Consider the following 27739-nt stretch of genomic DNA (forward strand, 5'->3'; position numbering starts at 1 on the left):
TTCCCTTGCCTGTCCCCCTCCTGAAATGCTGTATCAGAACTAAAACATCTACTGTAGTTTACCAGTTTCATCCCCTTCCTCTGAAATACTGCTCTGGGGTTTGTAGCCGCCATCTTTTTTTAACCCTGCAGCACTTCCCCTCTCTGCTCTTAGCAAACTGCACACACACCTAAATAATACTGACCCCCTGACCCCAGTCTTACCAGTTTAAATAAATAAAAAGATTTGAGTGTGTAAATGTTTGCAAAATGTACAGACCTCAGACAGATGACCCGTTGTATTAAACTGTAGGGCAAATTTTGCAGCACTGTAAACAAGCTGACAGCTAGTGCAGAACTGAGATGGAGTGATTACGATGTTGTAGAATGCGACCACTCCTATTGGCAGAGCCGAGGACTAAGGAGGAGCGGAAAGTTTAGTGTTGTTGTCCATGTGACCTGAAGTTCATTGCTGGATTGTAATAAAAGGCACTAACTTTGCCCTGAAGCCAGTGGAGTAACTACTGGAGGAGCAATGGCCGCAACTGTACCTGGGTTTTTCACATTTTGTAGACCCATTGAAATTGATCAGTAGAATATAAATTTGATGTATTTTAAGATTTTTAGTCTCATTGAAAATGATGGGAAGAATGTGATTCTCGCATTGTGTGCAAGTTGCTTTTTATGAAAATCATAACTTAGGAGTATATTATTATATCATGCTGTGTAAAAAGTGGAGTGAAACATTACCGGTGATGTTGTTCATAGCAGCCAATCAGATGCTTTGCTTTGGTTTTCTAACTGTTGAAATCTAATTGCTGATTGGTTGCCGTGGGCAACATCACCAATAATGCTTCACTCCACTTTTTACACAGCATGATAAATATACCCCTTAATTATGTTGGGTTGAAAAATCCAACATAATTTTCTTCGACTTAAGCATTGTCTTCCGCTTTTTCTTATTATAATTATTATTCTTAGCACTACTCCTCCTACAGTTTTAGGGGTACAACACCCAAACTCTCCATACTTCTTTGGCGATCCCGTCCCCCATCTTTTTTGTTGTGCCACTCCAAACTCCGCAATTTTCCCATTGACTTTGACAGGGAAGATTTTCAAACTGCTGCCACTCTTACAGCTTTGAAGCTACACCCCCCAAACTTGAATAACATAATCATGGGGTCACCCCAAATTTGTTAGATGACCCATAGTGGGTGGGGCTAACAACAGCCAATTTCAATCATTGACTTTAATGGGGGAATTGAAACTGCTTCCAACCTTACAGCTTTGAGGCTACACTCCTCAAACTTGAGTCACATAGTCATGGGATCAGCCTGAATGAAAATATGATGATTGTTGGATGCCCAAAAGGGGGCGGAGCTGTGAACAGCCAATGAGATTATACCTATTGACTTGGCGGAAATTCAATCAGATGTCACTCATTGACTTTCAGTGGGGAAATTGAAATTGCTGCCATTCAGACACTATTAAAACCAGGGTCCCCAAACTTTGCACAGTGGTTTTTACTATATAACTGTGGTCTAAGGTTAGAAAAAGTAGGTGGGGTCAACAACAGATCAGATTTCATTCAGTGACTTTCATTCATGACCTAACATGAAGTTTGTTCTCAGACTTCCCTTTCTAGTATTCTGTTGTGTGTTTTCTAAAATAAGCTGGTGCTCAAGAAAAAAAAAACCTCAAAATGTATATGTTTAATACAAAAAGTTAAATGCACACAAATGCTTTCTACAAGAAGCATGGCGCAGTGTTTGTTACATGGCACAGGATGCAATCAGGGCTGGATCTCTTAAATTTTGCACCCCTAGGCCAGTGATCACGTACCCAGCCTACCGACACACTCATTCGAGAACACAGAAAGAACCCAAAGGGGCTGTACCCACCACATAAATCATTCCACATGAAGGAACAGCACTGGGACAAGAGATTTGAAATCTGGATCAGTCCCCAGTGCTGCTAGCTATTATTGCAGAAAGCAGGTACTATGGTGCTCCTAAAACTTTGCTGCCCTAGGCCAAACGTTTGTGGCCCACAAATCTGGGCCTGGATGCAATATCATACAGAGTGAAAGACTAAATGCAATACATCTGCTTAATGTAATGATACGGTTTTGTTAAAAAGCAAAACCCTCTTTACAAATTGCGGCTTGCCAGCTACATACTACTCCAGCATCCCCAAGGCCACAGTATGACTGTCTATGACAATGATCAATAAATACTTGGTTTACAAAGTACAGTTAGAAACTTTAAGAGTATTAATCCACAATATACATTTAATAATTATGTCCTGAAATATAACACTGTCCTGAATAAATAAACACAAATGATTTAAATGAATAACATGGCTCTGTTTCTATTATAATAGCAATAGGTAGAACAGATCTCCATAAAAACAATATATGACTGCATCTATTTCCAGTCACGATTAATGGTCTATAAATGCCTCTCTAAGAATGCAGTGTGCAGAAGGCACTTAAATGCAGTATCAGTGATGTAAAACAAACACAAAGCAGTCCTTGCCCAAAACAGATTAAAATATACATTCATTAAAGTAGGGGGCAGATTTATCAAAATATGAGTTTGGGGCTTAATATATAAAAACTCACCCACGTTCTATTCATTCCTGTGGGATTTTTAAAAGCATATTTATCAATGAGTGAAAGTTAGAGTTCACCATTTGATAAATACGCTTCTAAAAATCCCATAGGAATGAATAGAATGTGGGTGAGTTTTTATGTATTAAGCTCTAAACTCACATTTTGATAAATCTGCCCCTAGGTGTTATCCATACCAATTGCAGCTGGGTGCCTTTTGTCTACCATAATCTGGAATGATTTTCTTATTCTATATACTAAACCATATATTTCTACGCAGCACAACATAATTACAAGGGATGCTTTATTATTCTGATTTTAAGGGGCTGATATATTAATGTTTAAATTCAAATTTCTTCTACGATTCAAGTTATTTCATACTAAAACTCCCAAATTTAAATTAGGGTTTCAGAACTCAAATGGTCAACATAAAGTTTTGGCATCTAAAAGCTTGCAAGTTCATGTAGGGAGTTGTCCTGGGCAAAATGTAAACAATTTTTTCAATTCGAGTTTTTCACATTTTGTAGACACATTGACAATGTTCAGTATATAATATAGATTTGAATATAAATTTCATGCATTTCAGTATTTTTTAATTTGAACGAATCTCTTACATTCATATTTTTTAATATATAAACAAATATTCAGGTTTATTCAAAATTATAAAAAATCTAGAAATTCACAAATTCAAACTTTAATAAAGAGGCCTCCCCATGTAAAGAAAACTATATATGGTGTACACTACAGTAAAACAATCTTGCACTCATTTTAAAATATGTCAGTATAACTTCTATAAGAGTTCTAAATGTAGAATAAAACATATTTCTGTATCATAACGAGGGGCACTGTTGCAATAAGTCTAGTTATTATTATTATTATTTGAGTTATTACCTGAGGCAGTAGTGTCCTTGAAGTTACCAGGGGCAGCAAAAAGCCACTCCTGGTAACTTAAAGAACCACAATTCCAATTTTTAAATCGGAATTTCAGCTCTGCTAGTGCAGAGAGCACTATTGCACTCTTTGCATTAGCGATGCAGCCCCCCTCGGGCCCCTCCGATGCAAAAAACCTAAGAGTAGAGAGGAGACGGGAGGCAACATCCCATAGGCAGCACTAGGGGCTGGAAAGGCCCCTAATGGTAACTGAGCTTTGTAAAGCACAACACAACTAAACTATGCTACACTACTCTGCAAAAATTAACATAACTCTGAACAGAAAGTACAGTAATTGACAGTGAGCAGAAATATCTGCAGCACAACAAAACTACAAGAGAAGAAGCCTTTACTTTTTCTTTTTGCTATAATCAGTAGCTCAGAGGTATATTATTAACAAGAGTAAATCCTGTACCTTATTGGGCTTTACAGCTCTTTGAAGATTCTCAATCCATTTGTCTCTTTCAGCAGCAGAACGGCAGGCAAAACATTTGGTACCTGATGATGTGGTCACCTAGAAAAAAAAGATTGACAAGAAAGCAAAAATGAGATACCTTTGAGTACCCCAAGAGATCTTTCTGCTCAGAGTAAAAGTGGATCTTTCCCCCGATATGCCCACCTAAGGACAATGATATCGGTGATACCTGTGGGCCAAACTATTGGATTACAACTACGAGAATAGGAGCCATCGGAGCAAGGACCTTATTATTGAGCTGATGTGGTCCTCAATCCGAAATGAAGATCAAACCTGCTCAATTATCAGTTGGGTAGGCCCATCAGGGGTCCCCATACATGGGCAGAAAAGCTGCCAAATAGGTGTGAAGGACTTGAATCACCAGCTTAAATCTGTCTGTGTATGGCCACCTTAAGAGAAATACATCTCCTATCTCTCCACGCAAGTGCATGCTACAACACCACTGCTAAGCTGACCCACAGTATTAGATATTAAATAGTACAACATATTTCTAAATTTATGACTCATTCCGACCTTCTTCAAGGGTCTACCTGTGGCCTGACAGATGACACCCTGTTATAGTTTGGTGTCACCATACCTCGAAGCAAAACTCCTGTCCCAAGATGCTGCTGTGTACAGGCTTCACCACAGAATCCTCATCCAAGTTCAAATCCAAAGCCTCTGCAGCACTGCTAGGACTAAGCAAGGACTCGTGAGAGTGTGACTCTTTAAAGGCCTGCATGAGCCGTGCCCTGAAAGGGACAGATAAGGGAAAATACTGAACAGAATGCAACAGTTAAATGTATAAGGACAGACAGTAGACATAATGATGTAAGAGCAAAATAGTGAGCAATATTGTGGGATGTTAATATGGAAGTGATACCGTACAGTGATACTGTCAAAACCTGTCATATTTTCTTACGCAATATTGCCAAAATTCGTCCCTTTCTTTCTACTGCAACAGCTAAGCTGCTCATGCATGCTCTCATCCTGTCACGACTGGACTACTGCAACCTGCTATTAACCGGCCTCCCTAACTCCCAGCTTTCCCCCCTACAGTCTATATTAAACACTGCTGCCAGAATTCTCCTCCTCTCATCCAGGAGTTCAGGCCCTTCCCCTGCTAAAGTCCTTATCGTGGCTTCCTATCAAACAAAGAATATCCTACAAACTTCTCCTCCTAACCTTCAAGGCCCTCCATTCCTCTGCTCCTCACTACATCTCGTCCCTTGTGTCTCCGTATGTTCCTGCCCGACTCCTTCGTTCCTCGCAGAGCAATCGTTTGGTTGCGCCCCCCACTACTACTGAGGTTTCCCGCCTTAAACCTTTCTGCCTTGCTGCCCCCTACATTTGGAATGCCCTCCCTGATTTCCTCCGGAGAGAATCCTCCCCCAGTCTTTTTAAAACTAAGGTTAAAGACTACCTTTTGGAGCACTCGCCCATCACCTGATCTGGGAACTGGCACTTATATTGTAATGTCACCCACTGTGATCTACAGCACTTATATTTGCCTATTTGTGTCTGTTAGTTACCCTTCCATATAGATTGTAAGCTGTACGGGGCAGGGACCTCCTTCCTCTTGTGTCCTCGACTCTTAACTTATTGCTGCTGTATTTATCTGTATTTATTATTATACTTTGTATTTATCTATTATCTTATTAACACCCTGTTTGTATTAATGTATTCTACTGTACAGCGCTGCGTACATAAGTAGCGCTTTATAAATAAAGATATACATACATACATACATACATATAGATGAGGATTAAATGAAAAGCATAAGAGAGTAATGATTGAATTAGAAACTGAAAGCACCTTAGATGTATTATTATTATTATTATTATTATTATTATTATTATTAACATACAAGAAAACATACAAAAACTACCAATAACCAATACAAGAGGTAAAGTGTGCCCTGGCCAAAAGAGCTTTAAAAAGAAGTAAAAAATGTAAGAGGGGTTATAGTGTCAACCAAGAAATGTAAGGTCTACAAAACAGTATAAATGAAAATTATAATGTACTTGGAGAAAACAGCAAAACTGATTATGACAAGCAAGTGATAAAAGCAGACTTAAAAGTGAAAGGTTAGAAAGATTAATAAGCAGACTGTATAGAAGATAAGGAGATCTTTTAGGTTTGTTGGAAAGTAGGTCAGTATAAGACATAAACAAGGCTAAAAGGGTGTGAAGAACTAAGAGAGACTTCATTAAGTTAAAGAATAGTCACAAGTTAAATACATTAATACAAACTAGAGATTTTAAAAATTAGGTGCAGAATCTTCTTCAGGTTGAGGCATAAAGGAGTTAAAGGTATACAAGGGTGAGCAGAAAATAAAGATACTAGGTGGGGTGAAATGAATAAACCATTGAATATTGCAGAAGTTGAACTAAGATCACATGGTTCAAAAATAGGATACAACATTTTAGAAATGTTAAGTGGTAAGGAAAAGTAACTTATGCTGCTGCAACAATGCCCATAATGCAATATAAACTGCAATCAGTGCAAATTAAAGTGAAGAAAGGTCACAAAGTGATATTCACCCTTGTGAATCATAGCCTGACAACACCATGCACAGGCGGATCAGTCAGTCCTGTGCAAGAGATGTTCAGAGAGGATTTCATGCAGTAAATAGATAGATGAATGCATTGATGCATGCAATAAAAATAAAGATTCCCTAAAGTATAAAAAAGGACACTGGAAGGTAAATTCTGTGATTAAGGATGAACTGAACACATTTTTAATGTTTCCAAATACTGAATCCTCAGGGCATCCCTAGCAACCCTACCTAAGGTGAACTTAACATCACACAAGAAGAAAAATATTAATGCAGTTAAAGTAATAGACCTTACCTATCATGATCAGCACTTCGAAACCTTGGCAATATTTGCCGGAAACTGCTGGTCCTATCTAATTTGGGCTGACTCTTTGTCCTCTTTATAGAGCTCTTCAAGCGACGGCTCAGGAATCCTTGCTATATACACAATGGTGGACAAAAGTGAACCAATAAGAAGAGAGTGAAACATATAAAAAGCAATGCATGAAAACAGTGAATCGAAATTATAGCACAAGATAATAGCACTGTACCTTTATATAAGAGGTAGGTGTTAGCACGAGCAGGGCCTCCCCAGCTTCGGGCTGTGTACCATAGATTTTTTTTTATATAATAAGATTACTTTACTGATGCAGGGTCAGAGATTTTCTGACCCACACCTATCTTAAGGCACCCCACCTGAAGCCAGCTTATTAGAGTGGGGGGTGGGCTTCAGGAACACTATCACACTGACAGTAAAGGTACGTCACCAGAAACCCAGCTGCAACACATTAAAGGGGACCTGTCACCCTAAGAAATCATTCTAAATGTATTTCTATTGTGTTTGTCAAGCAAAATAAATGTCACTTGCACTATATAAATAATATAAAACATGTTTCCTTCAGTCTTACACAATTACACCATTACAGCAAGCAGACAAGCACCATTTTGTGGACACTGTTATTAAGGCAAACTTTGCATCATGCCAAAATCTTGTGTATGTGCCAAAATGGGGGACCTGATGCCCATGCACTGGCTACACAACTAGATGGTGAGGAGAGAGGGGGAAGTGAGGAGTGCAGTGACATCTAGGTAATTCAGAATGAAAAGTGTAAGTAATTGTCTGCAGGGCAGGCAATATATGATTGACAGCTGTGTTTTTCGAATGCCTCCATAATGGGTATGGATGTGTGTATAAAAAAAAGTAATTTGGGTTTCATTTTTAATTTGAAAAGGACTTTTATTATACAGCTTTTTATGTCTGGGTGCCAGGTCCCTTTTTGGACAATCGTGACTCACACTTTAAGTAATGATCCTTTTTATTCACAAACCCACCTGACCCACAGGTAAACACTCAGATCCCACAGGTTCAAGCCAGCCCATGCATCACTAGTTTACTTCTCTTAGCTACAGAATGAGGTGTTTGAGTAGAAGGAAACTGTGGGTACTGATGTAATCATAGAGGAAAGATAGGCAATTAGTGTTATTCCTCTGGGATTGATACTTGGTTCTATTCTGTTTATATATTCACCACTGGCATCCAAAAGGTGTGCCTTTCTGCAGATGAAACAAAGATCTGCAGAAGAGCTGACACAACAAAGTGCAAATTGATTTATGGAAATGGGAGAGATGGACAAGTAGTTGTAATCTAAAACTTAACAAGACAAAATGTTAATTAATGCATATAGAGAAAAGAGATGCCCTCACAATACAGAGTAAATTTAGGAATAATAGCTTTGAAAGTACACAAGGAATAGGAATAGAAGCAAATGGAATAGAAATACTAGTTTACATACAAAGATATTAGTATAACTAAAGAGGTAACTGCCACATCACAGGCCCTGTCTATAGAAAGATATTAATAAAATAGAAACCATCCAGAGAAGGGCAACTACGATGATTCATTCTCCAAATAACAATGCATTCAAGAAAGACCTTTAAATATACAGCTTAGAATTAAAAAGGATGAAAAGAACCAGAACAAAAAAAATGTTGAAACCAGGAAATTTAAAAAGTAACATCAGAACATAGGACTTAACAAAAAAGGTCACGAATATATGCAATATGTATCGGGATCTAAATAAGTAGAGAAAATACATGGACAAAACAAAGAATCTGTCCTTCATTTGTAAATGTAACATTTCTTAGAGGTTACAGTTCTATTTTATATAATAAAGGGTTTCACCCTATATGTGTGAAATGGTATATGACCCTAATAAAAACCATTTGTATAGTTCCCATCTGTTATTATAATATGGGACATGCAACCCTATAGAGCTTTGGGCTTTAGTGGTAGCACCCATGCCACATTTTTAAACAATATAACTTAATAATAACTTTCAAGGCAAGCACGTACTGCAAGGTAAAAACACATTATATTCACATACAAAAACCTTTAATTTTTGGTGTTACTGGCCCTTAAAAACTATAAGAAACATTTACTGAGCAAGCCAAATGAACTAGCTGGCAGAGATATCCTTCAAGGCTGGGCCCTGTGCCGATTGCTGAACCACCTGCTGATTGACTCCCACTATGATAAGCCCCCACTAGATAGGGAGCCCTGTGCCCCACAAACTCTTAGAACTGTCCTCTCTAAAAGGCAGATTTATTAAAATGTGGGTTTAGAGATTAAAAAATAAAAAAAAACCCTCATGTTCTCTTCATTCCTATTGGATTTTTAAAGGCATATCTATCAAATGATGAACTCTATCTTTCACCCATTGATAAATACGCTTCTAAAAATCTAACACATTCACGCACAAACGTTACATTAGACAGAATGAGCAATGTATACAAAAATATCTAATCACTTGGTTCATTTTGTCTTGAATAATTAGTATTGTATTTGTACTAGGGATTACTTTATTCTAATAGCTATAAGCACTTCAGCCATATCTATAGTAACCGCATTTTCTCTGATCCACTAATCAATAAGGAGAAAACACTGGGCCCAGCAGCAAATTCTTTTAAGGTTCCCCTAAACTTTGGAATAAGACATTCTTCATGAAACTTCTAATTATTCATTACCATACTAAACAACCCCTATACATCCTGAGTCCCCCAGTGCTCACAGTGTTCGCTATTAATGATCATCTAGATGTCTGTTTTCATTGTTCTAAATATCCAGTGAGAGCTACTACTGGTTGCTAATGCTAATAGGTAACCTACCTTTTACTACAGAGATATAAGTTTAGTTAAGTAAACGTATGTTTCTTACCGACGGTCGAAAGGGGGCGGTGGGAGGGGCGTCCATACTGGGCTGTTTTCCCCCTGGGACGCTTTTCCTCCGGGAACGTGCAAGGTGATAATCTGTAATTTATGGGAACAATGCACAAGAGAGAGAAAAATACAAAGTAAAGAGAACAGCCTACATTAAACAATAACAAGCAAAAGAATAGTATGTGTAGTTTACAGTGCAAGTACAGCAAAAAACTGAAATATCCAAAATGTAGCTGCTTTTTTCCAACTGGTGGCAGCAGAGGTTATAACACCTGAATGACATTAGCCTTAGGCCTATAAGGGATTTTTTACCACAGTTCTTTTTTTACAACAGCTGCTGCCAAATGCCCCTGACTGCCAGTTACCACTAGTAATCTTATTAAATGGGATGTGCACTAGCAGACACATACAGAGTGGTGACAGGCAGACCTCAGCACAAGCTGCAGCATTTTTTATAGTAATGGTCTGTCTGTCACCACTACATGTTTATCAGTACTTTTTCATAAATAACTTTACTTGCAGTGACAGATGCCCACCACAGTCTGCCACTGTTTTTCTGGTAGATGGCAGTGGGGAAAAATGCCCCATGTGTCATATGCCTTTGGGGTGCAGAGGTAATTCATTAATCGTATAGGAGACACTTAGCACCGACCCAAAGAAGATAGGAGGATTCATTTGCTAAAGGGATGTAGCTTGATTGTTTCTTTTTACCTTTATTATTTTTGTATAATAATCTAGGTCTATTGCCCATAGTTCTAGGATTTAGCATCTGTTAAAGGGACCCTGCCAGCCATTAGATAAAAATCCTTGCTCTGCTTCAAAGACAAGCAAAGGCAGAAAATAACAGGACACTGCATTTGCATCCAAGAGGAGTTCAGCATTGCCCAAGTTACCATGCTTAATTCTATGGCTCTTTCAATTCTTGTCCACTTCACTTTTACTGACTAGCACACCAGTGTGCCAGATTTTTTTCCTGTACATTTTAATTTACCATATACACACCAAAGGCCACCCCTAAAGCTTCTACCCTAGGAACAGACCCTCAAGTGCCTATATGGTAAATATGGCCCTGACTTTCCCCCATATAGGTGCATTTTTTTCATTGCATAGCTATGCTTTTTGCAGTTGCTCTAGTATGGCAAACTACAGTGGCGCATGCAAATCATTCATTTAAACTCAAACCCTAAAACAGTTGTGTTTGTTTTGACGTATCAAGCACAATTGTGGTGGACAGAACTCTGCACTTACCCATAATGTTGCTGGAATTGTGGGAAAAATGCTTCACTGTGGGTACAAAACAAATGTTGGCCAAATTTGCACTTTGCATATTGAGCTTGCAGTTGCAAAAATTAAACATTCACTGGTTGGTGAATCTAATCTAAATTGCAGACCTTCAAGTCTGAATTATAGCTTCCAGTCAATGGCTGGCAGAGCTTTGTGGGAATAAATATTATAATTCCAGAGGCACAGTCTATCATATACACAGTTTATCATATGCACATACTATAAACAGAATCTTATAAACTCTGCATCATCCTAAAGAATGCAGAGCCCACGGCTGAAATACAGAGTATTTTCAGCTAAAAAAAGAAATGCTAAATTCTGGCTGCATTTTATTATTGCTCCACCTTTGGCAATACAGAGAACTGCAGGCAAAAAGTAATATTTGCTGACTGCCCCAAATCCCTGAAATCTAAGTGTAGGTCAGTTGTTTATCAGACCAACGTAAAATGATAAACCTCGATCTTTAGATGATGTCTCATTTTGGTACTTTTTAGCTACAGGATTTTGCTTCAGCTCCTACTCCTGTACCCCTCCCTAGTCCACACCATTCATGCTAGGTTTGTGTAAAAGAAGGGACATACATGACACTGCACCATACTGCTACACTATGCATAATAAAGTGGTCAGTCATGTAACCGTATCCTTACACTATGATATAACCCAGAATGCTGTGTCCCTGTAAAAACATTGACACAGATTAAAGCCATGTGCATTTACACAGCACTTCACTGCAATTCATCTAGGTCAGGCATTAAGGAACATATGGGTTCTTTTCAACTGATTAACTAGGTTTGTGTGCAGTAAGGTATTCTAAATGCATATGTAGTATGTGACACAATAACACATACTGACATATATGAAGTAAGATACACATATACTGCATTCTTCATGTGCCGGTCAGTATACAAAGACTAGTGCTGCTACACACAAGTTTATTATATACCCCAGATTTTATAAAATGTAAACCTGAGCTCACACATAAGCACGATATTGTGTTGTATATAAACACAATAATACTAAATAAAACACCAGTGTACAGAGCAGTATATAACACACACAGAGCTGTATATAACACACAGAGAGCTCTGTGCAGACGCCCACACAGACACATTGAAATGCGACGGCTCACAGCAGTGAAATCATTCTATACAAGTATATAATCCACCCACACACAGCCGTGCAGCTCACAGCACACACAGGTACAGCATTTACACATAGTTATATGCCAAGAGAAACACACAAGCAAAAGCTGCACCATTTTCAAATGCAACTACAGTCTGCAGTGCTTACTCAGGTATATACTAACAGGGTCATAGAAGGATACACACAGAAAATTCCAAACCAAATATAGAGGCACACATTCACTTTTGCTGTATTGAAAACCCCAAAGCACATTCATATAGTTAGTTAAAATCCTATAGATGGTCAGCTACATGTATGTATATGTGTAGGCACATAGTGATAAACATCCAGCTGTGCAGCTTCCAGCTCACAGCACACAAACTTATGCACTGGCAGCTTCACGCTTCACTCCACAAATAACATATAGCAATGTACATAGTCATGCATATATAAAAACATATTTTTATACACAAAATGCCTAGGAAAAAGGTTTTTTTTTCAAAATGAAATAAAAAGCAATGGTCTGATTATATATGCTCCCTATCAGGCCCTCTTAAATACCAAATACCAAGCTGCCTATGGAATTTTGTGAAGAATATAACTATATACATATATACAAGTACAAACAGATCTCTCTCTGTCTCACTCTACATATATATATATATATATGTACATTGTAAATAAATATCCATATATACTACAATTTGTATTGTTATAACAAATATTATATCAGAAAATCAAAGATCCTGAAAATTACATACAAACATAGGTTTAGCTATATCTCTGTTCAGTGTCCCAGGTCCCAGTCCCAGGCTTGACTACAATGGATATATATATATATATATATTTTTTTTTTTTTTTTTTTTTTTTTTAAAAAGGAGAGGTACTGGATCACAAATATATTTGTACACATACAAAAGGCAAATAAAATTAGCTATATAAAGATACACATGCATACATTTTCAGTTGTTCACACACATTGGCTTGCATAAAGGGATATGATTTCTTCCCTCTCACCTCAAAACTTTGAGTTTCCGTCAGACTTCATGCTCAAAACCTTGAGTTGGCCCCAAGCTGTTAAGGGTTAACCCAGGAGAAAGTTGTGAGGATTTGTGTAGTCTAAATGTAGGGGTATCATGCAGGCAGGGGATGGTAAGGGTAGGAGGAAGAGAATGTGTACAGGGTGTAGGGTGTGATCAATACATATAATGCAAGGTGCAAGGTTTAGAATGTACAGCTCTGCACTAGAAAGGCTTACAATGTGTGACTGGTCTGCAGGGCAAGGTATAGATTGCAGAGTGGCCAGTGTAGAATGCAGAATGTCGGAGTAGTGGAAGAGTTCTAGGACAGTATGTGCAAGCTATAAGAGGTAACAGAGTGTGAAGTACAGGGTGTGCAGAGTAAGGCTTGCAGGGGAAGAGGCCTCCACTTTACCCATCTCCCAGCACCAGCGCGCGTTGCATCCTTCCGTATTCACAGGGATGTCACTGTGAGCGTGGTAACCTGGCAACTGTGCGCACGCCCCCTCTTATCACAGGGACACGCACGGGGGGACCACTTAACTACTTCACAGACAGGGAGAACTAGAGATATATAAATGGGGGGATGCAGAGGTACAGGGGATGTTACAAAGAAAGATGAAAGAGCCTGCAGTCACCAAGGAAAAATGAACAAGGAAAAATCATATATATGTAGAAAAAGAAGACAGAGGCATACAATGTATTAAGGTTATACAGTGGGAATATAAAAGGATGCAAAAGATGGAAATGAGAAAAAACAGAGAAAATGGAAGGAAGGAGGAGGGATGGACAGCATGGAAAGAGGGAGAAAAAATAAAGAACGAAAAAAGCAGAGATTTGGAGAGAGAGAGTTGAGCTGTGCAAGGAACCTCTCTGTTGCTAAGCAACTGTGCGCGTACCCTGTCCTATCACAGGGAGAGGCTCAGGAAAACCTCTTAACTCTTTCCAAGACAGAGAGAGAAAGGGAAAACAGAGAAAAAGGTATAGAAGAGAAGGAAAAAGCATGAACAACAGCAAAAAAAAGTTTGGCGGAAAATGAGGACATGGAAAAAAAGTAGGAATGAAAATGGACAAGTAACATACAGAGTAGGAAGGATACTGATAGTTGATAGGAGCATAATGAAATAAGGAGCTTGTGGAAGAAGAGAGTAGGGGGAAAAGAATAGCCTAAAGAATAACTTAAAGGTCAAGGGGCAGTAAGTGTGTATATATATATATATATATATATATATATAGATACAAACAGTTCAAAAAGCAGCACACCAAAAGTTAGGAACACTACCTGGGTGCCTGGACAGTAGGATCAATGTATAAAACAGCAGAGAAGACCGGCACTCACAGGCGATTTTTCACATTGGAGTCATCAAAAAGGCATCAAAATCAGTGAGGTTCTTTATTAGTCCGACGTTTCAGTTCCTACAGGAACTTTCATCAGGTTGTCCCTGATGAAAGTTCCTGTAGGAACTGAAACGTCGGACTAATAAAGAACCTCACTGATTTTGATGCCTTTTTGATGACTCCAATGTGAAAAATTGCCTGTGAGTGCCGGTCTTCTCTGCTGTTTTATATATATATATATATATATATATACAGAGTAGAGAGAGAGAGATAAATAGCAAGTTAAATTGTTTAGTTAATCCTGAGAGAGCTAGAAGGACAGACAGAAGGGAAACAAACCTAAAGAACAATTCAAAACATAGAAAACATTAAGGATGGGAAGAATAAAGGGGCTTTAGGATAGAGGAGTATCACACACAATCACATAACACAGGAGTATCACACAAATCATTTAAACAGGTTACATCAGTCCATAATAATGTAAACAGTTAACTCAAAGAAGGAAACATTACTGATTTTATTACACAAACTCATAATAAGCAATCAACATCACCATCACACACAATATAAGATCAAGAGCACATCACCACTATATTACATGAACTGCTGAAGCTGGTTTGTGATTATATCACAAGCAATCAAGCACACAATATCAGTGATAACAGCAAACACAATCTACAATCACGCATACTTTGGTTACTGACACAGTCAGTAATCTACATCTAGCTAACCACATCACTGATTATCACACAGAGTCATATAAAGCAGGTTTGGAGACAAGCATATAGTATTTCTATTTATCAGCACCAATTATATCCATTATTTTACCTTAATTAACACTGAGTTATGCTATATAATTGATTACAGCACAAATAGGGATGCCCCATTTGTAAACATTACAAAAAAAACAATTCAGTTACATGGCATTACCAAACATATATAAAACCATATCAAGATTAAGCAATAAGTTACTTTTGTGTCCCAACCAAAGTTATTTGCATTAATACATAACTTTGGAATATATCAGCAGTAAGGTGCCATGCTACTCCTCGAGAGGCAACTTCGGCGATCGCACCGCCGCGTATGCTATCCCACAGGCGATTTACATTTTCGCAGGTGGGATGTCATATCGGGGAGATTAGTCGCCCGCAACAAGGGAGATTTGTCACGGGCGACTAATCTCCCCGTGTACCAGAGCCCTTAAGAAAGGTAATATTTTTATGCCAAATAGGCCAAGGCCACTTTATGGCAAAAATCCTATCGGTTGGCTCTATCTGGTTACCCAATATATATATTATCATACATCATACATGCCAAACACATAATATAAAAAAACTCACAAAGCTGTTGGGCATTTGGGCATTATATGCTTACCTTCCCCTTGACTCCTACATTTTATAATATAAAATCAGTAAGCACTAAATATAGTGCTAAAGTGATTTTGACATGCATACTGACACGAAGCACCAAGAACACTATGAATACTAAATCTAAGAACAGATTATTAGACAACAATATAATCAGCACTATACAGCTGATCACATGTAACAAGCTGATATAAAGCTTGGTCTATCACTGATCACATGTACTATACCACATAAGCAAACTGTATCATATCAAACACACTACAGCACTGATTATGACACAATTGTGATATCCAAAATAAAAAATTGCATTCACAATTAAATATCTGGCATAAGTCACCCCTGATTATCACTCTTATTCTGAGTATCAACTGTCTTTATTGCTTTCATTATTACACATCACATGATGTATACCAAATCACTAGATAACAAAATGAACACCATAATTTGTTATCACACATTCTATAAAAAAACACTTTGCCTAATGGTTAACTTATCCACAATCAGAAAACTACAGCAACACTTATAGCTCCCAAACATGTTTAACTGCTTCTATATGTATTAGAACAAAAAGGCAAAAGAAATTAAGGGAGTGGTTCATCTTAAAGTTCAACTTTAGTATGTTATACAATAAGCAATTCTTAGTAACTTTTCAGGTGGTCTTTATTTTTTATCATGTATAATTTTTTTATTATTTGCCTTCCTCTTCAGAAAGGCATGTCTGATTTTAACATGCTCATAATCCATTTTTGTATTGATCCTACTGGCATGTCTGGAATTTATATGCTCATTATCTATTTTCTGCAGTAATCATACTGGCATGCCCGCAGGTAATAGAGTACTTCTGGCATATTTGGGATTAATATACTAATTATTCATTTCATGTAGTGATGTTACTGTCATGTCTGGGTTTAATGATGTGCTCATTGTACATTTTCTGTAGCAATCACACACAGTCATATCTTGGTAAGTATAGCTAAAGGAAGCACAGAAGAAAGTTGTATAAAATGTTAGGTGTGTTTTTTGAGGCCTCAGTCTTTACTTGTGCCATAGGCCCCATATTTTTTTGCAACAGGCTTGCTCAACTGTGTACATGGCAGTGCAGGGAGGTGCAGTGGGTCCATTTTACTGTTTGATGGGCCCCTGGGGTGAGGTTCTCTGGTGGGCCCCAGAGAGTTGTCCTTTAGATCTATCCCTCTATAAAAAATGTTTTCTTGCATACTACTACCTTTATTTTTGAGCTCAAAAATACTATAATGTATGTGGCTTTACACTCAATAGCTGCAGCTTGAAACATGTCTCTCCCCAAATAACCAACGTGGAATACTATATCCTGAGTGAAAACTAACTGACTACACAGTTAATTGGTGAATCAATGTATGGGCACACATGCTAACTTCATATCAAACAATACTGATTAACATGTATAGCTTAGAAGAAAGAAGGATGAAACCAGATCGAAATATATTTATCAACAGGTAAATGGACTATTTGCCAGAAAAAGAAACTCTATAAAATGAATAGTGAATAGATATATTTCTCCTCTTGTGATGTGTGGACAACTATGGTGAACTGTACTTTTCTACCTTTGTAAATATGCCTTGAATTTGGAGGGCAAAAAACTGAAAGAATATATATATTCTTATCTCTTATATCTCATATTTACAAAAGTAGGAAAGTACATTTAGATCTAGATAGATAGACAGACATAGATAGATCCAATTTTAAGGAATAAAAAAATTAATCATCTGATGTGAAAACAAGATGAAGCAACTGGATATTTCCCAGAATATTTCTGTCTATATAATGCACACTCTTTTCTCTTTCACTGTCTCATGAATGAGAATCAGTGTGTTCCAACAGAATTATAGCCATTTCACAAAATGTGTAATTCGTTTAAGTTGCTGCTGCTACCTGTAAGGAATCATGGCTACTTGTGGACATTTATTATTGTGGCACCATAAATACCCACAGAAATTCACTGTATATAATAAACAGACACAAATGTCAGCAGAATATACAATTCATCAATAAGTCAAATATAATCTTTGACTTTATGAGGACTAAAAATAAGGCACTGCCCTGCATCTTGCCATGCTGTAACTAACTGTCCCAACCCATGTACCTGTGCTTCATACAACTCCGTTAACCAGCCACACTTGATGCTCATTGATGCTGGCATTGATGTTCAGATTTTTTAAGCCTGTGCAAAAACAATGATTTTTTTTAGGCAGATACAAATCTCAATTATGGTAAAAAGTGGCACCTATGCAGAGATTATATACAGCAAATGTTGCATTAAATTAATAACTAGCACTTTGTTATTAATATTGTCTATCTAATCTCTCTGTATTTGCAAATAAACTTTGCATTCGATTTATTAGGTAGTGTGGTAGCAGCTATAGATATCAAATTAAATCAGAAGCCCCATGTGAGTTTCACGTGTGATATATTCCCAAGTGTTCATTTGGATTGATAGTGACAGGGTTCATGGCTGTGTATGAATAGTACAAGTTATTGCCCCATGCTTACCCCCTTTTTTGACATGGCATTAGAATCAACGCTGTTCGAGTAGATTTTGCTTTTAGCTAGGGAGCAGTATGTCACTGTGTTACACATCTTTGTGTGCAGTCCTGTTAGTTCCAGTTAATATCATAAAAGGATCAGGCTCTTTGACACTAGAAGTAGTATCGGTGCACACAATTACTGTAAATCAACATGGCATTTTGTGAATCTGCTTCATAATAAAATTTTGGAAGATTGCCCATGCTGCCAGCTATACAACATACTCATAGTGAGGAATAAACAGTAAGATTAGGTACTATGTGATTTAATGTGAATAATGCCTGCAAAAACACCTGTAAAAAAGAGAGATTGTATCCTAATAGTTTATTGCAAGTCAGCAGACATAGTTTTTCAAGCTGGCTGTAATTAAATGATAGTATCTAAAGTGCAATGCCCCTCACCTCTCATTAGTTTTAACTTAAACTGCTTTTGCAGACAGCAACCCTTAAACTGGTCACTAATAGATATATATATATATATATAAAACCCACTATCCATTGTAGCCAATTTGTTACAACATCATTTTTTTACAACTTTAAATCATTGTTTGCATAATTGATGGGTGGGTCTGTGCATGTACTAAATTATGTGTCTAAATCAAACATCAGTATTCACTTCACAATTAGTTGTTTGCACTGGGTTCATATCTGTATACGGGCACATGCATATGGCTTAGAGGGAACATTAACAGCAGCCACTGCATGCTAAAAGCTAGTACAACTGCTCTTTTCCTTAATTTATGAACACTAGAAAAAATGTAGCCACGTGTGCCAGTTCCTACACACATTCTCGCATATGCCAGATCAATTTAGGGTGCATAAACATGGACATCAGAGGGAAGTTGGGTGGCTGAAAACAGGAACTAGCCATGCTTCAGGCAAGCATACATTTAGAATAGCATCTATACTTTCCCCTTACTGAGTATCAACATTTTGAAGGTAGTATAGGGTCACCAAGATAATTAAATGTGATTCCAAGTAAAAGAAAAATGCTTACACTGATATGACCTAAATTCTATAAGATCAAGGGTTGCAATTAGAACTACATTTATAGACCAACAACCCTCGGGCAGTGCAATTATCTATTTAAGAATTCAGAGAAATCTCAAAAATCTTTAGGAAATCACAGAAATCTAAGTAAAATAGTTCAGTTTCACTGAAAGGGAGATATTTCAAACTTCAAATCAATATCATGGCAAAAACTGGATTTATTCTGACACCTCACACTTAGAACAACAGTAGTTCTTGTGGGTACTTAGTGACCACAACAAATTTCTCATAAAGTCTTAGTTCCAAGCTATGACAGCTTACTTGCCTTTACAGATAAGGGTACAAGCTCATCATGAAAAATGAACTATTTTTTGTACTGATCCATTAACCTAGGGAACAAATTTATACTTTCATGTGGCAGACCACCAACCACAACATGGGAAACCGCACCAATTGGCAAAATAAATTATCCAGCAGCCAGGACAACAGATTAGCAGCATCCTAAACCAAAAGATTCCCAAGACAGATTGAACATTGCATTCACGGTATAGACAGAATCAGATAATTCAAAATGATCTACTTCACTATTTTCACCTTCCACTTGATGTTCCTTGATCACCATGACCCCCACTGACAAATAATGATGCAAGTCTCTATCTCTCTCAGGTGATATTTATACATGTAGCCTGGTTTTTATAGGAACTATGTACAGTGATACAATGACATTGATAGTGTTGGAGTAAAGACCAGTGTGCTTGGGCGGGAGGCACTTAGGTTACCCTCTGCTGCCCCCTAACTTGCATCTCATTTAGATGCAAGTTAGGGAGCTGCAATGGGGCCCTGTTCTTACCACCACCACTTTCTGTGCCCCCTGGTGCTGTGGTCTGCTCTGTGTGCTCTTGCTCTTCTTCTTCTTGTTGTTGTAAATTAGCTCTTTTATGTTTTGTTATGGTAATTTGAGAGAGAGCTACAGAGAAAAATGAAATTAATATATTACAATTATTCCTAAAGAAGGCTGAGATTATACCTTACGTACAGTCTATAGGCCAATGATACTGTAAAATACAAATATCAAAATATTCACAAAAGTGTAAACAACATACTACCCAAGCATGAAATAACCCCAGACAGGCTGTCATCCTTATAGAAAGATTAAATATGAAAGGAGAAGCAGCACTGACATTAAGCATAGATGTTGAAAAAGTATTCAGGGCCAAAACTAGGGGAAAACTAGGGGTAAACAGGGTAGGCAGGTGCTGTTAGGGGGGGGGGCACAGATCCAAACAAAATTGTAGACCTAGAGAGAGGTTTCAGAGGAGTTATGGTTACAAGATCTGATCTGGACTGAGGGTTCCCTTTCTCTACTTCCCTGTATTTATGATCTACAGCTCTAGTGAAACCAACATGATTGCTTGCAAATCTTTTGATAAATAGAAATACCTTGGTGGCAGTTTGCCATTGCTCACCTTCTATTTGTATTTAGAACTGAGGCCAGGCACTGCAGCAGCACTGGGTACTGAGGAAAGGGGGTATGGTAGACAGGTGGTTTGTGGGTCCCACAAGTGCATGTGTTTAGGGGGGTCTTAGGTTATGCCCCAAGTGTGCATGAGGGTTCTAGGAACCTGAATTTTTTAATTTATTTTTTTTGCTGGGGGTCATGATGCTGATGATGTTTCTCTGGGCCACGGAATGATGTAGATATAATCTCTGTAAAGTGCTGCAGAAATGTGTCAGCACTAAATAAATAACAGGAATAAAATTATTTTGTATTGTTTTTTTTTCATTCCTGCAGTAGTTTCTTACTACTTTCCACTTGGGCAGTTAACTAAATTTGTGAAAGGCTCAAACTTTTGCATAAAATTGAATATGAATGAGTGCATATCTCTTTGTGTTCTGGTATATGTATGCCACAAGAGTTAAGGCTCGTACTCACAAGCATTTGTTTCTGCTTTCCCCTGTGGGGGCGTTCTCCTGAGTTCCATCTCAGGGGAGTGCAGAAACAAACCCATGCCATTCTTCAGTATGTGCCTATACCCACACAGGTGTATGTAAGTGCCAACTGCGTTCGGTGCTTATATGCACCTGTGTGAGTACAGGCACATATGGATATATGGAATGCATTCCTTCCTGGGCTCCTCTGCAGTGGAATGCTCGTGAGTACGAGCCCTTACAATGCTTTGAATGTAGTCTAGCAACATGGAACACAGTAATAAAATGAGCTTGAAGGCATTTTGCCTTCCACTGATCTCTCTGAGGGCACCAAAGCAGTTAAAACATCACCTGTATTAAGGGCCTGAAGAAAGCACATAAATTATGAAGAGTAAATAAACAGATGTAAACAAGAAAATAGAAAAACACCAGTAGTCCAAGTGGCAGATTGGTAGAGGGCCCAATTGGGATCCTGATGAAAAGGCAGCCTAGCGTTGCCAGTGGTCCTTTGTGTGTTTTACTAAAATGGATATCACTGGCAGGTTTCTGATGATTTATTTTCAGCTCTAGCATCTAAATGTGTGCTTTTGCATGGAAATCACCAAAAATGTATTTTCACACACACACACACACACATATATAGAAAATCTCTTATAACTAATTACCACATAAACAAACATGGGTGCAATTCATAAAAGGAAGGGACAAATGCCTGGATATAATGCACTGAATAAAATGTACAGTACTGATGTAGGGATCCTGTTAACTGTGTACGTGATAAATTATTTATATACAAACACACACGCATATACACAAGGGGGTGTCCTGACATTCAGAGGGGATGTTCTCAGAGACAGGCGGTTGGAAGGCTAAAAATATTATAATTAATATCAGTGCGGAGAGTTCTCCCCGTCAGCTGAGAAAATGTGTCACAGCCTCTCTCCTCCTACCTGAAATCCCTTGCCTCTCTCTCCTTTCATTAACTGTGCATTCTCTCTTTTTCTCTCTTTTTCCTACAGTCTTTTTTCCCTCAACCCACACTCACTAGTTTCTGTCATATTTAATTGTGGAACCAAACCTAATATTTCTCTTTCGCTCCCTTTAAAAAAACAGAAACAGAGGGAGAGAGATGTAGAACATGGTTTTTTAGCAATACATCAACATAACAAAAAAAAGTAAAAAGGCTGAGGCACAAAAACACCTACATTTAATACAAACACTGTGTATATTAAACATGCATTTATATATATCTAAAGAGGGCCAGTAAATGTAAAACTGTAAAGCAGAGACAGGGATAGATGTAATGGTTTGCATAATTAGAAATAGCTTGACCCCCAGGCAAAACTTCTGGGTAGGCCACACTCTCCCCCCATGTGGGCGTTGCGGAAGTCAGGGTGTGTGAGGGAGCCTCAGGGGACAATCCATCAGGAGGCTAGAAACCATTTTCTTGGCTGACAGAAAGTAATAGTCTATTTTTGTGAAATTTAGTAATGGACTACTCCTGTACTCTACATATATACAATATATATGGATCCTGAATATAATACTTTTTCAAGAAAGGGTAAATGCACCAGGTTATGTTTTTTCAGTCTTTCCAGTCACTGTGCCACCATATACATACACAAACTTTGTTTTTCACCATTGTTACCCCCTTGCCCCCCTACAATTGTTCAGTATAATTATTGGGATCATGTCTAAACATTGTTGTATTTTTTAATTGAATACATCTTACAAAACCATTAATGCTACCTAGGGCCAAACTGATAAACACTAAAAATACAATACTAATGTCATTTAAAAAATTAGGGGGTATAAAATAAGCAGTAAACAGTGCAGTATGTAGCTCTGAATCTATTTCTTCCCCCATATAAGGTTAAAAATTCTAACTTCTAAAGAAATTAATGGGGCGCACTGGCATCTTATTTATGTTTATTTTGTTTGCTACAACCCAGTTCTTATGTGTATTCTCTAAAGTAGAGATACTAATTGCAGGCTACAACTCAAGGGCAACTTACACTCAACACTGACAGGAAGTTACAGGGTGTGGGTTTGAATTAGGATACCAATGTAGAACTCAGAGCACTAACATTCATTTCCTTCGCTTTGTCATGCCTTTCTCCATGTTCCCATGGTAACATTTTTTAACAGAAACTCTCATAAACAAGATATCATCACATGAAAATGTTCAAATTACATGGATAGACCTGGAGTTGTAAATTACCAGAAAGGAAGCTGAAAAGCTTCTATAGGTATTTTCAGGAATGAATCCTGCCCTCCACAGAAGAACTGAGAATAAAAGGAGAAAGGTTCAAATAGGAATGAGGAGATATAGGATGAAATCTAAGCAATGAGGAAATAAGAATGAAAGGTGAAAGAAAGAAAGAAAGAAAGAAAGAAAGAAAGAAAGAAAGAAAGAAAGAGGAGAAAATACAAATTTACAGAAATAAAACAGAAAAAGAAAAAAACAAGCAGATAGAAGAAAAAAAAAGGAATAGAAAGAGTTAACTGTAGAAAAAGAAATAAAATATATGGGAGAAATAAAAAGGTTATGTAGAGAAAAGAACAATGGCAATGATTTCTAATGGAGACAAGAGATAAAGAGTGCAGAGAAAGAATAAATTGGAGGAAGAGAAAATAGCGGGTAAATAAGCCAATACAGAAGAATTGGGAGTGTTCGTGTGTGGGTGAGATTAAAAATAGCGACTGAAGGAGAAAAAAATGAGAGATTGTGTGAATGAGAGTAGAAAGAGATGGGCTGCAACAAGTAATATGTAAGGGAAGGGGGTTCCCCTCCCCTAGGGCACACACTGAGGATCTCTATTTCTGCCCCTTATCCCCTCCCTGCAACAGAAGGAAAGGTGTGTGGGAGGCACCAGGACAGAGTGAGCTAGGAAAAGAAAAAGGAAATTAAGATGACCGTTTGCTTCGTTTTTACATTAGCATCCTAGTGCCACATTACTTTTGATGCCAGCTGTAAGATACTTGTATATGTGCATTCTGTACATTTATGTAATTCTTCTGGATTTATGCTGTGCTATACATAGAATTTTACTCCCTCTGTGTGAGCAAGCAAGAGTCAAACTGGCTTCTCTACTGATTCAGGCACTGCTGACCCCAAAAGTATGTACTTAACCACTTTCTGACTGTGGCATGAAACAGTGACCCGCATCAATTATGCCAGATATGAACACAGAGGTACAGGTAAAAGCTTCAGCCAGTTGGTGGCATTGTACAGATGTTCATTTTGTCCTACGGTAATGGCACATGGGGTAATTTTGGGCTCTTTGATGTCTGTAATTTTAAAGAAGAACTAAAGGTAGAGTCATCAGGGGTGCCAAAATATTAGGGATCCCCTAGTCATCACAAACTTCTACCTGATAACCTGGGCTGATGCTTCTGTTCATCAAAAAACTGCACCGGCCCGGGGTATTCTATAGAAGCTCATCAATGCCATCTACTTTCATGTCTTTTCTTAGTTTTGGTCCGGGCAGGAACATTTGCAGTACAGTGAAAGGCCAAACGTGAGCTCAAAAAGCTGGATTTTTCACTCTACTGCACACGCGCCTGTCCTGGCCTGAAGAAAAGAAGAAAAAAGCAGGAAATAATTGTGGTGGGGATGGTGCAGTTTTAAGCAAACAGGAGCACCAGACCTGGGTATCAGGTAAGTGAGTATAATCACTGGGGTTTACCTAAGATTTGGCACCCCCGTGATTATATTTTTTGTTCCTTTTTTAGGTAGCTGAGCCTTTTAGAAAGATGTAGATGTAATGCTACTATAGAAAATTTGCAAATTTTTGTGTTGAAAGCCTCCCAATGAACAGTTTTTTTTTTGGATGGCTGGGTCAATCACTCCAACAACCAGATGGCATTTTTAGTTGCAGGCCAGAAAAAGGAAGAATAGGAAGAGCATTAATTTAAAAACTGTAAAAATGAAAAATAAAACCAAATGAAAAGCTGCTTATAATATGCCTGAGGCATAGATGTAGGGCAGGCGATCTATGATTTAATAGCTTAGATTTTTAAATACGTTTATAACAGGTATGGGTGCCTAAATTAAAAAAAAAAAAAAAAAAAGAATTTTATTATACAGTTTTTTATGTGTGGGTGACAGGTCCCCTTAAAGGGTTGTAAATACAGTAGAAGGGAATTTGCCAGCATCTTGAATAGACAGATCTCTCCACTAATCATTATTAAGACTTCAATTAAACTATGATTAATTTATGAGGTTGTAAACTAAATAGGCATACAAAATGAGACAAATAGATCATATCTGTCTCTAAATATAATGCAGACATTGGCCATTAAATGGCAGCTGCAAAAAAAAATAATAATTCAGGATTGACAACTATTCTAAACATTCACAAATAGTAGCAGATCTATAGTTCTATATATGTACACAGCTGATATAATTTTATTTCATTTTATATCAGTGTCATAGCATCATACTTGTCATAACAAGGAAATTGAATAAGAGCCTTCTAAAAAATGAGCAAGCACCACCGGACAGATTTGTGTTTCCTACATATCTGAAAGTGTTGTAACTTTTCAAGGTTACACACATGAGTAGGATTAGACCAGCAAAAAGCTGAGAATAGCTTTAATGCCATTGCTAATTGCACCTAATTGTCAGTTTTGCCACAAGTGCAACCCCAAGTTAATGGGGCATTCACATCAATAAAAAAGGCTCAGTCATCCTCTGCCTGCATTTTAGGGAAGCAGAGTGCTGTACCTTGTTAGCCATAGAAAAAAACCTGAAAATATAGGTACTAACATTTAGTGGCTAACTTCTGTCCCCGGTAAGGCTGCACTGTAGGGTATTGAATGTCTGCATGAATTCATATTCCCATTCCCTTTCACTCCCATTTTGTTTTAAAGTTGCCCATTAGTAAAGTGACTCGAAGCTCATCAGTATTGTGGTTATTACTGCAGAAGTGTGCTGCTACTGGGAGATCCGTTCTCCCGCAATTGATCTCTGACAAGACATCCACTGGTGTAGTGTTAGTTGTTAGTTCAGCCCTGTAGTTGGTTATTCCACACATAGGGGGTTGTGAAATCTGCACCCAGTGGACATACTTCAAAAGACTTTCTTATACTCAGGACTTCCATCACCTCACAACTAGGTGTTAATTACACTAACCTCTACAGAGGACCCTAGCTAAAGGATGTAGATTAATATCTGCATGGGAGTGATTTTATGCAGATTGAGAATTTTTTACTCTGCACTAGTGTGTATAAATTGTATGATTTTTTTTAGTTTTGTGTATACATGCCTGAAGCAGGGTCCTAAGTTGCCCGGAAAGCTCGCATTTTTGTTAATCTACTCAAATAATATATCACCTTCTCTATATTTTCTGCTTTTTAGGGTTCTTCCTCACCTAGAAACAAATAGTAATAAAATAGACTAGTCTGATCTGATATTTTTACAATATATATTCTTAAGACGTTAATAGTTTTAATGCATACATATTTAACATGTACTTTCCAAAAGAATAATTTGTTTACTACATTTATTTTAAACAGATGATGTGATGACACATCTAAAAAGGGATGCTAAAAGGGATGTACGGTGGGGCAACTTAAATGCCAATACTTAAATTGTGGCCCGGGCCAGAGGGGCCCAGGAGAAAGCCCAGTGGCCCCTGGCCCTTATGGGCTCCATCAGCCCAGACAGCCCAGCGGCAGGTGCAGAAAGGGAGAGAAATTACTCGGCACAGGTCGGAGGTACAGTTTAGGAGTGGGAAGTGGCACACCGTGACTGGAGATTTCTTACAATGTAGGGATTTTGTGGCTGGGGTGGACGGCCCTCAATGTGGCAGTTACGGTGTGCCCAGCACACCCTAGTCTGTCACTGATTGTGGCTGAAAGCTACAAATCATCCCCAGGCTGGCAAAAATATTTGCATCTTATACTGGTTGAGCAAAGATTTGGCCCTGAATGTGGTGGCTGCAAAGGAAGAGGAAAGTGCAGATAGTGCATTGTGTGCAAAAACATGGCAATTGCCATACTTTAAATGAGAACTAAATCCTAAAAATTAATATAGCTAGAAATGATGTATTTATATAAGTTACTGTACCAGCCCTGAGGTTCAGCAGATGTATTATAGCAATGATCTTTGCCTTTACAATTATTCACAGAGCTCCCCATCTTGGATCTTGTTAGGTCAGTAACTCTGCACATGCTCACCGTGATCTGGGCTGAGGTTGAGAAGCTAAGCTTCTAAGGTCATCAGAAATCATCAAGTAGAAAATGAGTTTTTCTATAATAGAAGCTGATGCTACAGTGCTGATTATTCAATGTGGTGTGAAAGCACTGGTTGCTGGCCTCTCATGTAATGCAAATCTGGACTAATTACTGATTGTTTTGTGACTTTTATATTCTAAAGAAACTGTATATTGTGAATCAGT

The 27739-nt window shown here is 37.9% G+C and overlaps 1 protein-coding gene across 16 annotated transcripts in view; it reads right to left on the reverse strand.

The window, feature by feature from the left end:
* Nucleotides 1-27739, reverse strand: part of syngap1 (synaptic Ras GTPase activating protein 1) — a 149598-nt gene that overhangs the window by 45488 nt on the left and 76371 nt on the right. For 14 of the 16 annotated variants that reach the window (XM_031892381.1, XM_031892373.1, XM_031892369.1 and 11 more), the window contains 4 exons: nt 9724-9815; nt 6826-6947; nt 4572-4725; nt 3935-4033 (listed from right to left, as the gene is read on the reverse strand). In XM_031892381.1, the coding sequence (XP_031748241.1) occupies nt 3935-4033; nt 4572-4725; nt 6826-6947; nt 9724-9815 (467 nt within the window). Of the gene's footprint in view, nt 1-3934; nt 4034-4571; nt 4726-6825; nt 6948-9723; nt 9816-10973; nt 10998-13148; nt 13206-13565; nt 13959-27739 lie in introns of those variants that run through there. The other 2 variants (XM_031892385.1, XM_031892384.1) reach the window with 2 other exon arrangements.

This window comes from Xenopus tropicalis, chromosome 8 (assembly GCF_000004195.4).
Source record: "Xenopus tropicalis strain Nigerian chromosome 8, UCB_Xtro_10.0, whole genome shotgun sequence".
NCBI lineage: Eukaryota > Metazoa > Chordata > Amphibia > Anura > Pipidae > Xenopus > Xenopus tropicalis.